We start from the raw sequence: 17,295 nt of genomic DNA on the forward strand, positions 1-17,295 counted from the left end.
CAATGATGTGTTTTTCTTTTTTTTTCTGTGTACACGATAAGTAGTCGAAATAATGCTTAGTCAAAATATAAATTCACAGTAGTTTTCAAAAACACCGGGATAAGCAAAAAAATTTTTTTTTAAAACAGGATTTTCTTGCAAAAACTGATTTCAGATAATATTGGCGTAACTCTAAAACAAATTACCGTAGAACCGTAAAATTTTCATTAAATGTTTATGTTGGCATTTCAAATTATTTTGAGTTAGAAATTCATAAAAATGTGTCATTTTAAATCTATGGTTTTCAAATTGAGTACAAGATTCGTCATAAGTTTATATACTTTTGTCAAATAAAAAATGTATACCGGAAAGTATTATTATATTTTTAAGAACGTTTGAATTATTACATTACAGTAACCTACTTGTGACCAACTGGATAGCAGAGCGATATCCACTTACTCGCTTTTTATTTTGTTAGTTTATACGCAGGACCCCAACGAAGGAGCTAAAAAAATACCTCACAAATACGTTCACAAAATTCTTATTTCAATTGTATTTTAGTTTTTATTTATTACAAACGCATTTGTTAAATTTCCAATTCTTACATATATAATTAGCTGACTTTAAAATATAACTCGCTAACATTTCAAATGGTTGTCGATGGGAGGGGATATACATTAACTCACCAACCTAGGAAAGGTTTATAGAGAAAAAATAGAAGCCGTAGGAACTGGACTAACCCTAGTGAAAAATTGCGGCCTAGGTTTTTTGCATGCTAAGCCGACTGCACTGAACGAATCTTCAAGGCAAACAATCTTATAGATTAACCAAGTTATTCTCAATGAAGGTGGTATCCTCCACTCATTTTGGTGGTGAAAGAGTGGTAAACTTTTTGAGTATAAATTTACACAAAAATGTAAAAACTAAAAACAACGTGGCAAGGTTTATATGCAATTATTCTCATCAATTGATTTATTCATAAAATAAATGCGTTATACTTTATAATATGTATATCAGTATTAATTATCCAATTATAAACTTTTTATGTTTACTAATTTTATTTTAATTTTTATTTTAAAGGTGTGAGATCATAGAAAAATATTTTACTCCTCAGTGGTGGTTTCAAAAAAGTTAATAACTATACTTAGTTAACCTAACATCAATTTTTTTTTGTTTTTTTTTTTTCCATATTATATTATGTGTGATTAATATAAATTATTATTTGGTGTCACTGTAGATTTAAATATGTAATATTAAGATTTAATATTTATATTTAGGTACATTTTATAATAAAATATTAACGACATTTAACAATTAATAAATACATCGCTAATAAAAAATTTTTAAACCTATTGTTTAATCGGTTGGTCTATCAGTCATTGACTATTTGACTATACGAACAATGTGTATACCCAATACCCACTGTATTATTATATAATAGGTACAGCTTTATTTACCTTTGATTTTGAATAAACTATAACTTTCCTTCTGTACAATTTGCTTACAAAATCAAAACACATTAGCTAGGTATACTTTAGTATAGGATATGACCACTAATAAAGTAGTTACACACTGGCATAGATAGTGGATATAAAGGTACACCGTACAAACAAATAATATAAATCAAATACGAAACGAATTTTTAATTATATTTATGTTATATTCAAATATTATCTAAGGTAAAATAATAATTTAAATCTCTTCAATCATTGTGAATACCTATTTCATTCGAACTATGCAATTACATTTTTTGTTATTTAAATTAGGCATAATATATTAATATATATTAAACTGCTTAAACTAAATAAAAAATCATAAGAAAAAAACAATAATAGTTAACAAAAAAAAAAAAAAGATTATGATTATGATTCTTCATAACTGCAGCCACGTAATGCGTATATATAATAATATATTATAATATTTATAAATATAATATGATCATCCCTTCCACAGTAATAATATATGTTTCATAGAATAATAATTTATACATAATAATGAATATATAATAACCATAAGCATATTATTATGCTTTATTTTACATGCACAATCATAAGACGGTTAATAAGTGATGTAAATAATATGGTTCTTCGGAGCACATCATTTTGGTATTAGGGATCCAATTATCGGTACATTCGTGAATGAGTGTGTGGTAGAGTCCAGCAAAAACTTGAAAGAATCAAACACACGTACGAACAGCCACAAGAGCAAAACTCCGAAAAACAGTTGAGTTGCCAAATTCAACCAATACAGCCTGCAAATAATTTTTTTTATCATTATTATTATTATTATCATAGTGTAAGTAGCTGAAGAGTACCTATAGTTTAAAACATCTCCTAGATTCTAGAACGTAAAAGTCCCATTTTTAACGTTTTATCAGAAATGGGTCATTATAGGGTCATAGTTTTTTTTCACCCAGTGAATACGCACAATATTCAATAAAAGTTGTTCTTCAAATGGTATATTATCTAGTTGAGGTTGAGTTATTATATCTATGTACTGTGGTATATTCTGTTAAAAGCTTCTACAGATTGATAACCTTGGAAGGTTGTCAAAATCTGTAGATACACAAATTTATAGTCAGCTTTATATGAGTCTACGATTAGATATTATATTATATTTAAAATGTATATTATATATTAATACAATTTATAGCTGCGTTATTATTATAACTTATAAGTTTAAGTATTAAAATGTCATTTCATTATAGAAATTATTTGCGTTTAGAATGCTAAAGATTGGGGATATTTTTAAATTGTTTGTATCTCCTGGATGAGAAAACAATTATTGTACCATACAAAACAACCACTGTATATACTTCATTATAATTATGCGTAATGTATAATATTTATGAATCATGGGGACACCATTTGCATGAATATTTTCAAATGTACCTATCCCTCAGATCTAGTTAATTCTAGAACCAGAATTAAATATTGTATAAGACCTATCCAGGAGATGTAAGTTACTTATTACAATTTTCAAAATCATAATGTGCTCGAAAAAGTTGCACTCATTTTATTATATTTTATCTTAAAATTAATTTTTCATTGTTTATTATAATGTTCAGTATTGCCATAGTAATATATGTAGTTAACACACAGTAAATACTATTTTAGTAAGTAGGTGCGTGTATTTTTTGAAACATACAATTGTATTCATTTTGCTTTAACAATGCTTGTTTTTTTACAATTTGTCCAATATAAATGAGATATTTATATCTAATATTCCTGATTATTATCTGACCTTTCAATGTAGATACATTAGAGAAATAAAAAATATTATAATCACCTAATTTAATAAATGGTAATTACCTATAAATTATATAATTATAATAAATTATTACCCATAATATTAAATTATTTTGTAGAAAAACTAGGAAATACAAAACAATATTATGTAGACTGTATCAAGAATAATCGAAAATTTACACTCCAAAGTTATTGAATCTGTTTTTCCGAAAAATTAGTAGGACATAATTATTAATGAAACACATTCCTTGTGTAAGATATTCTAATAAAACAGTACATAAAATAACATTTTTCAAATCACTATAGAATATTATCTAAGCAAAACGATTGACACGATTTGATAATAACCAGCCGTATAACTTATGACAGATCCAACCACAGCGTACAAGGAAGAATGGATGTTATTATTACGTAAAAACATAGTCACGCTGATGGATAATTTATAATTTTATCTTCAACCGCAACGGAAGTTATATTACCTATGTTTAGGTACATTATTATGACCCGAGTACAGCGAGTACGTGATTTTTACTTTTTAATAACATTCAGTTTCGTAGAAAGTTTAAGTTATTGGTAAAATCTGCCTACATATGTTTTAAGTGTTATTAAATAAAATAAAATGCAACCATTTGATTTTCGTAAAAACATTTCGTTTCATGCTTTTAATGATTATCTTATTTTTAAAGCATTGGGGGAAAATAAAAACAGAATATATCATTGATAGGTTACCTTGGTGCCCATATTATAACACAACAAATATATAGCTATATTATTTACATTATAAAATGCATCGTAGTAATTTTCTAATTTACCATTTGATTGGGTGTCTCAACGTTGTAATGTACGCTGTAAGCCTTATTGGTGAGGGTATGAACTGGGAATCAATATGATGTATTCAACGTAAAAAACTCACCATCGCATAAATTGTTGCCAACATTTTTGAAAATATTTATTCCCACATAACTTTAAATTGTTATACAAAACAACAGTATTGAAAACAATTAAATTTTTATTATTCTTCATCGTTAAAATATTAAATTTTTTTTTTGAGTAATGGCATATATTATCAATCCCATATTCCAAAATAAATCGATGTAGGTATTAAAATCAAATTTTTAACAAGCATTTTATAAGTTCATGAGTATTTCGAGTCTAGATGAGCGGAGTACTTGATCAATATTTTGCACCAGTACTTTTCAATTTGAAATACTTATAAAAATAATCCCGCTTAAAAGTAAAGAATAAGAATTATGTATGTCGTCTTTAAAAAGAATTTTAAAAACTATAACGACAAAAAAAAATAGCTAAAAATATTCTCTTAAACATTAATTGTTTTTTTTTTAAATAATGAGTATTTTTGTGAAAATAATTACCAAGTAGGTAACCATTTATAAATTTGTATACATAATATAGCTCACAGTTTTAGATGAAATCTCGCTCTATCCAGATTTGCAAGAGGCTCTTTCATACAATATTGACGAGCACCCAGCAACACATTGATCATGTACTTTTCGACATCAACTTCGGTGTTCTGGATGTAAAACTTTTCCAGATCCTCTTTGTTCAGGTTGTGTAACAGACCTTTAGTGTTTTCGATTTTGAAGTTCCAACCACGCATAGTAAAGTACTGCAATACTTCCATTCCAACGGCTATCCTCTTTTGAACTCGGACCATGCTATAAATGCAACAATACACAGCATGATTTCAATGCGATTTATGTTGTTAGTGAAGTAAGTATTTTGGGTAGGAATATCTGCAGCAACATACTAAGTTAGGTATTGATATATAGCGACTGAGAAGTACCAAAGGTGTAGAGATAAAATCAACCAAAAACTCATTTATTTTTTGTCAATTTTGAACTAATTTTAAATTGCAAATATAAATATATAGACAATTTTTTTAAGCAATATTTTTTTTATATTTTGTTAAATCTGGTATTATAATATAATAATACATTTTATCTATGGACGTGTTTTTATTTTATTTTACTTTTTATTGTATTATAAGACGTAAGTTATTTACTCAAGAATAACATATTATACCACCCCTAGTGAAAAGTGCTCAATTAATCCTTAGTATTTTAGACTAACACCCATTAAATGCGTATGTTTATTCAACAGTAAATTAATATTATACTTTAGGGATTCAATCCCGACAATGTTAATATATTATAAGTAGGGTTTATAAGTTAATGATTATGAAATATTTCAAACTTGAAAGTTTCACCATTCTTGAAATATAAAAAATATAATTTCGTGTTTAGTATTTTTTAACGTTTTTCTTTTTTGAATGTTTTTATAAAATCATCATAATTTAGACTGATTTCATATCTGATTAGTGACCAATTATCATAAATATTTAACTCACAATCATGATACGTAGAAAATAAGATAGATAATTTATGCAATGTACAATATAAGCAATATTTCTGTAACATCTAACTAAATAGATGTGTTTACTTTTATACATCCTACTACCTATAGTCCTTATAAGTTAATAAATTACCAAATTTGAAAATATACCTATTTTATGTCAATAACTTCTACAGACATGATAATATACTAGTTATCGAGAAAGACTTCTAAAAACATATTTGAAATCATCATGAACATGTTCGTAATTTAATAACATTTACATATTTCTTTTAAAATGCTTAAGAAATAGAAAAGTAGGTTTAACATTTATTTTATGATTCAGAGAACTGAAATTTAGACTTTGATTTTTCATATTTCTTAATTTTTCAAATGTTAGTGCTATTTCTTGGCTTTTTAAATTGTTTTATTTTTATTTTAAACACATAAATCGTCATTTATTACTCATAAATGTCTAGTACCCGAATTCACACCCTTAAATAGTTGCTTATATTTAGTTTGATAAATAATGGTGGATATCGGATCCCCTGGAGTGACTTACAATGTCTTTTGCCTAGCCAATATCATAATTCCATCGATCAAGTAGGCCGGCACGATCTGCAGCATGAAAACAATGAAATAGTGTACAAATTTGTTGGTCCTTATCGATCCATTGGGGTACCATAGACCGGCGTCGAATGGATACTCGTATGCGTATCGTTTTCCTTTGGCCAACACTTCACCCCAAGTCAAGCGAACGATGTCTCCTTTGGATATATTGTAACACGGAACCATGTCTTCGATTGTATTACTATAACGTCAGGTTTTGAATAATTATTCGTAATGTATTCAACTATTTTATTGCTTATTAAATTATATTATTATTATTCTACACATTATAAGCATAAGAAAAATTCGATTAACATAAGTGAGGTATTTGAACAAAAATAAAATCTACATAAATATCAATGATCATATATCATTCAAATACATTTTCTAAACATAAATGCTTGATTACATAATATTTAAATCCAACATTTATTTCATTTTAAAACAAAAAAATATACTTACATGTACTTCATATGTATAAGAGCTCAAAGTTCCTAAACTTAAGAGAACGCCACACCCGCATGTGTTGTCTCCGCCATACAAGTGCGTAGCATAGCAAATTTTACGCTCAGCAGATCACGTTTATCTCCGTTAATTTAAAATTTAGAGTGAATCGACCTATTATAAAAATTAAAGGCAAGATTATTACCGAAGTTATTTTATAGGTGTTTTATTATATTTTAATCTTAAAGCGAGTAATGAGTATTTTAAAATTTAAAATTATTTTTATTTCTAAAAATACTCATAACTCGGTTTCAAATTAAAATATAATAAAAAGCCTATGAGATGCCCTCGGTAATAATCTTGCCTTTAATTTTTATGATAGGTCAATTCACTCTAAATTTTAAATTGAAGGAGATAAACGAGATTTTCTGAGCGTAAAATTTGCTATGCTACGCCCTTTTACGACGAAGAAAACACATGCGGGTGTCGCGTCCTCTTAAGTTTAGGAACTTTGAGCTCTTATACATATGAAGTACATGTAAGTATATTTTTTTGTTTTAAAATGAAATAAATGTTGGATTTAAATATTATTTACATCCTGTATTTGGATATTGGATATACACACAGGTGACATATTATTTTAATAAAATATTCAGTACTTTATCAAATATTCCATTATTCAAACGATATTTAAAATTAAGAACTGTAAATATAAATATATTTTTCCGTGTGACGAATCAAATCTACGGCCTATCATTGAAACTCATAAAATACGACTATAAATTATAATGATTGATAAAGTGGAAAAATAATCCAGTTGTGTATTTATTACTTATTTACTGCAATATTTGAATATAATCAAAAAATATCGTATTATAAATCACTGGAACAAATCTGCTGAAGATACATCTGCTGTATATGCATAGCGTATAGTAACTTGAATAAAGGAAAAACCCAAGAATTCCATTAGCTTGGGATCCTAAATTTTGACTTCAAATTTTAGTAGCATATAAGTATTCAATAAGACTAGTTTTAAGCCCAAATATTAACCCCGATATGTTTTTATCGTCCTGAATACTGGATTTTCGTCATCCTGGCACCCTAAACTAAAAATGTTTGATTTAAGTCTAATTTTATTATGTCTAAGCTGTGTATAATAATATAGTTATAATCTACATATTTTAAGGTATATTGGTTCTTATTTTTTTTTTTTTTAAGTATAAATAATAATTATCATACAACATATAATTGAATATGCACAATTAATACTTAATGGATATATACGCTAATTGGTTAGCCTACATGGTAATCAATAAATATTAATTTTATGTATACATGAACATGATTATATTCATGTTTATACCTCCAATGAGGAAGCACCTTTCCTTAATATAAGTCACCTAAACAAAGTTCGTACGCCTTCAAGCATTTGATACACTCTAATGCTTTGCAAGTTGTCAAAGTTATTTGACAGTTGCGTTGATATATTCAAATATTGATGGATTCAAAGTCGATCTTCACTTCACTCACTTCAAACTTGTGTGCTCCGACAACGGTACGAAGATCATAAAGTTATGATTTGCTGACACAATCTCATAATTGTATGACATAAGTATAAATTTATTTGATAATAGTTAAGTACATTTAGAATTAAGCTGTAGACTGATTAGGTCTAATGTGAAATTTTTTCCAACAAGCTAGTATTAATTATGCATTTTTTTTTTTGCAATTTTCCAGTGACATTGAGTTTTTCCAATTCAGACGTTAATCAAGGTCTTTATACTTACAGCCACTAATCACGTACTCAGCTGATTCTTAATGTGGAATTGTCATGTAATTTATGAATACTTGAATATTTTATATTTTGCGTAAAGTATAATTCGCGAGTTCAGACTAACAACTATTGATACGCCTTGTCCAAATCAGAGATCAGATTGATTAAGGTTGTCAGTTATCAGTCATAACATCTGTGAATAATTAGGTGTTTGTTGTAAAATCAACGTGTCGTCAGCAAACATAATATAGCGGAATATTTGAGTCTTTATTTATTGAGATATTAGTTGTGTAGAGAAGAAAAAGGATAGGCCAACACTATTTTTTTTTTTTTCAAAGTTTATTAAGGCTTCAACAACACAGGTTTTTATTTTATTATTGATATGTATTGTGTTTCCAATTTGTTATCGCTCTTACATGTATTACTTTAAATTATCGTTCAGGTAGATCTAAAATTAAGTCCATATTATCACTTTTTAGTTCTCAGTGAGCTCTTCGATTGATCAAAATGTTACTTCGTTAACCGTTTGACTTAAAATAATTTATACCTAACATATTAGTTTAATAATTCATCGTGTAGTAAACAGACGAAAGAAGAGCAGCATAATATTTAGTATTATAATATTAAATAATAATTACTCGATTGTTGTTCTCTTCCAAGCAATTAAAACAAGTGCATTAATCGCAATGTCTACTGGCACGACTTCTGCTTCATAATCTGGACTGCATAACATGGATCGGATCACTCCCTTTCCGCCAGCCACGATGACTCCTACAGGGCCGTTTAAGCTATCCACCCATCCTGGAACGGGCTCTTTGAACGAAGGCGTCACTGAGAGCAACAACAACAACAAAATCAAAACATTTTAGTATCTGAACCAACACAGCAACACGTTATAATGTTCTCGTTAATACAGTCAGTGACTACGATAGACGTGGTAATCAGGTAATGTATGTAATCGAGGAACAATTGCCTTTTAATTTTTTAATGTGCGGGAGGTAGATGGTTGGGTAGTGGTCAATGGTTAAAAATATAGTATTAACTAGTATATAAACATTTACTACAACATGTAGTTGGGAAATGACAGTATATGCTTTTATCACAGGGTTTGGGTGGGTGAGTGGGTAGAATATTAGACTTGTTTCTGAAGTACTTTAAGATCGACATATCAATAACTGCAGTACCTACCGGTTGTCCATTGCTATTTATTCCAAGAACTCAATGTACATACAGTGTATAATATGTGTAACGTTAGGTTAGTACGCATTTATTAATATATTTTAATAATACGATATTAATATAAACTTACCAATCGACGGACGGGCTACAGATATTGGAATCCGATTGGCATATTCACTGACCAATGATTCCGCCAATCTTTTAGAGTAAGTGTAGCAATTTGGATGGGGCCCGAGCAACCTGAAATCGATTCATTTTTATTAGTTTAATACCGTTAACCAAATTGTAATGATAATTTGCGGTTCTGTTTGATCACCAAATTAATTACGTTATTCGAACAATTTTATTTATTTGCAAGCCGTTTATTTTCTCTAACAGTCGAATAAGGTAGTAAAGCTAACCGGTTCACCCTGTGGCGAAACAAAAATAAATAATAATAGCCAATTACGCTCAGAGCGGTCAGCTGATGGATAAATAGTATTGTCATTTATAGTTTCTGAAATAAAAAAACAATTACTTCCGGACTATTTATGTGTCTACATTTAAGTTCGAAGACATAATGACGCAATTTAGATAGAAAAAACTAAAAATTAAATTAAACTATTCGATAACAAATGTTTCAGTATACCATCATTAAAATTTAAATTCAATTTAATAGATTCTCAGTGATGCTGGCAAATTTTAGGCATTAAGAGTTTTATTTTGTATTTAATTTTTAATTCAGAACCGAGAATTTGATTATTTCGTGCTTGTCATCGAGTTTGTTTCAAGCTTCAACTCGATTAATCAATCTAGTTAACTACTAAATCCTAGTTATACGCATGTGTATAGGAAATATGTGCCCGCTATAACACATCCAGTGACTAACTCAATAACGAAGTAGTGTTACCTACACCTAAAACCTACGATGAACCAGATCAAATTCTTTGTTTTTTTTAAATTAATCATAAAATATACTTTGGAGCAGTTCAGTATTTTCTATATGAATTTAAAGAAGATGTAATTTATTATATTTCGTAATAAGTTTCAACTTAATAAACTTATTCATTCAACTACAAACATAGGTACTTTTATTATGTTGAACAATTTTGGGTATACTTCCAGCTTTATACAAAATCGTTTTATGAAAGAGAATAGATGATTATTGATTATTATCCATGATTAAATTAACAATAGTATTGACGTCCACGTTTGTCGATATTCTGTTTCTTATTTTGTTTCCAAAATTAGGTAATTATTATTTAATTTGAACAAAAATTTCGAAAATTTTAAATGACTAAATTTTCGTTAAATATACATTAATAATAATGTACCTACTTAAATACTGTCGACGTTGAGCTATTGCACACAAAATAGTTTTGACATTTTAAATTAACTTAAAATTTAAAATGGGCGCTTACAGACTGTAGATGGTGCATTTTTTTTTTATTAGTGTGTAATTTATATTTTTTTTGAGTAATTGTTAATTATATTTGTAACGGGACAGAAAATTGGCCAACAAAATCAACTTAAGCCAAATGCACCGATCCGCAAGGTGTAGAATAGCATATATACCAACGAGGATTGCTAATACAAACACCACTTTCCCCCGTTGTGTGCGGTACTATTGCAAGCCGGACGGTCTTAAAACGCCGTTATACATGGATACTCTACAGACTATATAACTACGTGCCACAGTAGTGCACAATCCAATGTTGACATGAATACACACTGATCCGTAGTTGTCCCTCCCAGTCTCCCTTAGTATCGCAATGAAGCCACCGTAGGAGCCGAGTCTTCACCGCCGTATCTTGCTGTTGTGTTACGAGCCGCCGTCAGAGCTGAGCACGTAAACACTATCATCGTCAGATCAAGTCCAGGATAATCAATCGTGACTTATATGTCATTGGATTTCCACCCTTTATATGTGAATCCCGATAAACCTTTTTATTGTAAACTCATCAGAGTATAAATTTAAAAAAATAACCGTTATACCAATTAATTTCATGGATCATATATTTACTATAAACAATAAATTTTATGAAATTAGACAACATAACCTTTAGTTTCATTACATATTTAAAAGGTGCTATATATATCATAATCTATTATCTTTGACAATGAAATGATTAATACAAATGTGATGCATCCAGATCCAATGACCTATAAATTGACTTTTTTTCATTCAGGGCAATATAAAGCAAACATCAATCTCCATTACAGTGTTGGTTTATCAAATCAAAAGACGAATGAAAAACAATATAAATAAAAATACATTATTACTAAGTGCCCTTGATAACTATACAGTCGAAGTGGCAATTCTATTTACGAATGTGTTGTGTACACAATGTATACTTAGATACTATTGCCAATATTGTACACAAAACAGGTACCTATTAAGATAATTATTGTAAAGTTAATTTCAACTTTTAAGCTTAATTACATTTAATTATAAGTTACTTAACTTTTAATATTTATTTGATTTTTATTAACATTAACTTAATAAATAGTGAATTTATTTTAATCAAATGTAAGTTAGGTTCATTTATAAATAATTAAATAGTAAATATTTATATAAGTAAAATTATTATTGATGGAACATAATAGGAAATTTAATATGTAGGTAATTCTTAAATTCACTTCTTGTATTGGTGCTTACTTGCTTGTTAGCCACAATAATATTGTACAACGAGTTTAATATTTTTTTTTTTTTTATATACCATACTGCCGTTAAATATTAATAACTCTGTCTTATCAATAGCCAATAGGGATTAGGTAGGCACAATTCTCAAAAGAACAAATTATAAAATATTATAGTCAAAAGATGGTGTAAAATTAAATAAGTACATAAGTAAGTTATTATTTATTATGATGTAGTACTGCTTTCGTTCAGATTGTTTATTATTATTTAAAACTGTCTATTTGCCGTTATTACATATTAAAGAAAAAACATTTAATTAAGTTAGTTAATTAATTGTTGATTTCTACGAATAAAATATAACTCTTCACTTAAGTTAAATAAAATGATTTGACTATTAACTTTAAATCATATTATTTTTACTAGTAACTTAACTCAACTCAATTTAAAAAAAAAACCTCTTTAACTTGGTCACACGTCTTGATGTATATTACATTATTACCTAGGCGTGATGATTTCAAGCGTATGATCGTCCATCCATTCGACAGCTCGCATGACGTCTTCCGGATTAGCCGGCGATGGATAAATCGTTTCATCAAGTGTGTCATATTCGCAGTGACAGAAAGCCGTGGACAAATGAACGAACGACTAAAACAACGAGATCCAATTGCATTCTAAATTTATAATATTTTTGTACAAAATAGCATAGAAAACCCGTCTTTGTCGCCACCAACTTTTACCGTTTCAGCCAGGCAAAACGACAATAGCTACTAACAATCTTATAGAGTAAATTCATTAACGATAATATATTAACGATATGACCCATTAAATTTTTCATGGTATTATACGTTACCGATTTTGTTTTTAATTTTTTTTGTAGAAACTTAATATCTAATTCCCATTCAGTCTCGCTGGGTATGAGATATTTATAATATGGGCAAAATCAAATGTTCGTTATATACTTTTACCGTATAATAATGTCTAGTTGCATTAAAAAATTGACTAATTAAACAGAATACTAAAATAATTTAACGAAGAAACCCTGTGCCTCTAAATAATGTTTAAAAATACCAAGGCTGGGCATTAACGAGTTAATAAGTTAAAAGTTAAGTTAATTTTAACTTATTAACTTAACTTACTAGTTCGCTGTTTTAATTAACTTAACTTATTTTTATCTACGTTAACTTAAAATCAACTTCTACATTTTAATATTAGCAATTATTAAGTTAATTTTAATTTTCTTTTTATCTAGAATATATTTTAGTTTATAACGATTCATCGATATTTTAAAATTCGTAGAATATTAGAAAATATTGTTGGAAAAAAAAAGAGATTTTTGTAATTATTTTTATAAATAACAACTAATATGTATGTTATACTAATTATGTATGCACTAATAAAATAATAAATAATAATTTATAATATAGAGATAACATTGTAACAATGTGACATTTAGTCGCCCGTGTGACCATAATATTATTATATAAGATGTATCAATAGTTAAGAACTCACGAAGTCACGTTTAATAAAACCAGGCTTGTTAGGTACTCATTAATTATTATTATTATTATTACTTAATATTTATTAATATCTTATTTTATAATTTTTATGATTGTCGATCATCATGAATTGTGACCATTTTATTATAAAAATACCTACCTACCTATAAATAGTGGTGTATTATACATTTGTGATTTTCACTTTTTTTAAAACCTTTTCAATGAGCTTTTCTTTTATTAACTTAACTTATTAATTGAAGTTAAGTTAACAAAATTTGTTAACTTAACTTTAAACTAAATTGATGTACTAAAAATACATTAACTTAACTTTTAATTTAATTAAACAAAAAATATTTAACTTAACTTAACTGAGTTAAAAAAAATCATTAACTTGCCCAGCCTTGAAAAATACTAACTGATCGATGTTCAAAATATTAGGTTTAAATTCATAAATACATCGGAGAGTCAGTCTTAGAATTAAATAATCATGTGCGAATATTTATGTTATATGAACATCTTTGACTATTTGAAATATCAGAAAAAACTATACATCTTTTTTTATAAATATTCAATTATGAATTTATAAATTTCATTGCAAAATTCTTCTTGGGAAAAATTTCAATTTTCTGGTTTAATTTTTAATTTAAATTTCGGAAATTTTGTTTTACAAATGTTTGAATATTTCAAAAGTTTGATTTATATTAATTTTATTATCAATTGCAACTTGCATTTCACACACTTATTCCGTTATTTTTGGAGAATTTTAAAGTAATTATTGTATTATGATCAGTCAGTAATCCGTCACTTTTAACACATTACTTATTACACCCTGCAACTGTACAAGTACAAAAATCGGGGAAATATGCGGTGAAGGGATGTATAGTTTCGACTATTGATCCTTCAATGGTTTTTTTTAAATATATATATTACAATATGCTATAGTCACTATAGATATGGATATCTTATACAACTATAATAATATTGTATAACTACATAAAAATAGTCATAATTATACAGGACTTTAAATTTGAGAGAATCGAGTTAAACTTAAAAATATGTTGTCATACATACTTACAAAAATAATTCGTTATTTCTACTCCACCATCTACAATTATTGGTATACTTATAAGTACTGAATTTATATAATTACCTCCAAATTTTTCATTTCGACAGCCAAGTCCAACACATGTTTCGTTCCAGTAGTATTGTATCTTATCGCATCCTTCAGACCGGATTCCAAGCGCAATGATGCCGCCCCGTTAAAAACGATTGACACTTCGTTGACGAGTATCGACTTGTTTTCGTTGCTAAGTCCTAGTCCTGGTAGGCCCAGGTCACCTTCCATCGATTTGATTTTCTTCAGCCTGTCCGGAAACTCTGTTCGCACTCGGTCGAACACCTTGAAAAAAAAAATTTGTCGATTACTTACTAGCTATATAAATATGTGTATAGGTATAAATATTATATTCTGTATCTATATTTAAATGTTATTTGCTTATTGAGAAATATTCTTTCTTTTTTTTTTTTTTTTGAGCTATTGCTTCACAGTATTTTTTATTAACATTTATTGAAGACAATAATCAGTTCTTATACCATTTGGTTAATTGGAATACTCCACAGTGTGGATACTATATTACTACTGTATAGTATACTGTATTATAATATTAATTATTATAATCATTCATTTTGTTATATTAACTACGGCACTACAGGCACCGATTGTCGATGATTATCGAATTATCGATCACGACGATAACAGACGATGCGCGCACCCATAGACTTTTATATTTAAAGAATAGTTCTACAGTTCTATATTGAAATTTGTAGTGGCATGAAATTAATAATAATAATGATATGAATGTTGCACAAGCAATAGATATATTGAATATTTTCAATTAATAAATAAATAAATTTCAGTTTTTTAATTTATTATAATTTTATTTAGGAATTCAAACCATGATAAGAAGGGGATCATTTATAGTATTTTTATTTGAAGATGTGTTAAGTAAAATTAATATTATTAGTAACCATTTACAACAAAAACAAGCTACTTTAGAAAAAGCTGTTAATTTGGTGAATGTTGTTATAAAAACGTTTTAAAATAATCGTAATGATGAAAGTTTCAATGGTGTTTGGACTGAAATTTCATCATATGCTAAAAAATTAGACAAATCGTTGGAAATAGGTTTGTATAATTTAAATTTTTATGCACATATACTCGTATTCTATACCATGTTATAATTTTTTATTTTTTGCATTGGTAAGGTTCAAAGACAAAACGTAAAAAGAATGAGCCAACAAATTTCAAAAATTATTATGTTTTTTCAAAAACTGAAAATCAATGTTCTTCTAAAGTCATGATTGACAGCATGACTGAAGAAAAAGGAAAAATCTGAGCACTGGAAAATAAATGCTTATTTTAGAGTTCTGGATTGAATAACAGTTGGTTTGAAAAAAAAGTTTTCAAAAGAAAATTTAGACATTTTAACCGCTGTTGATCATTTTTTTAAATTAAATTATGAGGACAGTATAATATTTATTGAAAAATATGAGGTGAGATTTTTTAAGCTAAACACATTTGGATTAACTTAGGTCAATTTAATATAATAAAATAAAACTTTTAAAATTGTTTTGTTTTTAATTTGTGTAGGTACTTTATTCTCGGTCATAATTCGATAAAATTTACATTGCATATTTATTGATTGACTATATAAATTTTAACTACCTATTATATAAGTATATAACTGTAATGACTATTAATGTTACAATTCAATACATTCAATTTTAGCATAGTTTAATAAAAATAATCAAGGACTTAAGTCACCCTTGTTAGTTAGGGTATGCTACACACATGCTCCACACCCTCATTACAATAATATGTCAATTGAGTATTTGAGTATAGGATGTTCACACAACACATCATGCGCTGATTTAAATATTTTCCAGGACTTAGGTATTTAATTTCGTTGTTAGTTTAAATTCAATTTAATCAAAATATCCATATATAGTAGAAAAAAATGTTTAACGCATATTTTATTGGTTTTGTAAGTGCATGTTCCATTCCTTGAAAATTGTATACTCAATTATGACGATATTATGTCCTAAGATTGAGTGTTTAAGCGTGCGCTATAAAGTATAATTCGTATATCTATTTACGTTTGTATGAGTTTAATGACCTATATATAATAATAAACATTTTTTCGAAGGTCTCTGCAACACCCTTATACCTACACCATTATATTGGATAACCGTTCTTATTATGGCCATAAATGAAGATTGTACAATGACCTTATTTTTATGATTCATATGTATAATATTATAATAATCAATTATTATAAACAACGATTTAGTCTGAGCTTATACATTTTATATAGAAATATTATAGTCACTTTTACTTTTAACGCTTTTATATTATCGGTTGAACATAACGAAAGTGTTATTATACAAACGCTACACCTATTATATGTTACGATGATCGTTGCATGTAAACGTATCTTGCTACACGACCAAATGACCTTAAGAAAATATACGATAAATATTATAATTAATCACAGTACTCATCAATTATATGTACCGTTTTAGGTGTTACAGCTG

General features: G+C 27.6%; 1 protein-coding gene across 1 annotated transcript in view; it reads right to left on the bottom strand.

Moving 5' to 3' along the window:
- Positions 1 to 1,607: 1,607 nt before the first annotated feature.
- Positions 1,608 to 17,295, bottom strand: part of LOC107173662 (putative fatty acyl-CoA reductase CG5065) — a 39,991-nt gene continuing 24,303 nt past the window's right edge. The window contains exons 3-9 of the mRNA XM_015524281.2: positions 14,852 to 15,100; positions 12,705 to 12,850; positions 9,716 to 9,825; positions 9,045 to 9,237; positions 6,142 to 6,390; positions 4,646 to 4,903; positions 1,608 to 2,230 (exon numbers count right to left, since the gene is read on the bottom strand). Of these exons, the coding sequence (XP_015379767.1) occupies positions 2,077 to 2,230; positions 4,646 to 4,903; positions 6,142 to 6,390; positions 9,045 to 9,237; positions 9,716 to 9,825; positions 12,705 to 12,850; positions 14,852 to 15,100 (1,359 nt within the window). The 3' untranslated portion in view covers positions 1,608 to 2,076. The remainder of the gene's footprint in view (positions 2,231 to 4,645; positions 4,904 to 6,141; positions 6,391 to 9,044; positions 9,238 to 9,715; positions 9,826 to 12,704; positions 12,851 to 14,851; positions 15,101 to 17,295) is intronic.

Source organism: Diuraphis noxia, unplaced genomic scaffold (assembly GCF_037042655.1).
Source record: "Diuraphis noxia isolate RWA-SAM2 unplaced genomic scaffold, SU_Dnox_SAM2 contig0001, whole genome shotgun sequence".
Classification (NCBI taxonomy): Eukaryota; Metazoa; Arthropoda; class Insecta; order Hemiptera; family Aphididae; genus Diuraphis; species Diuraphis noxia.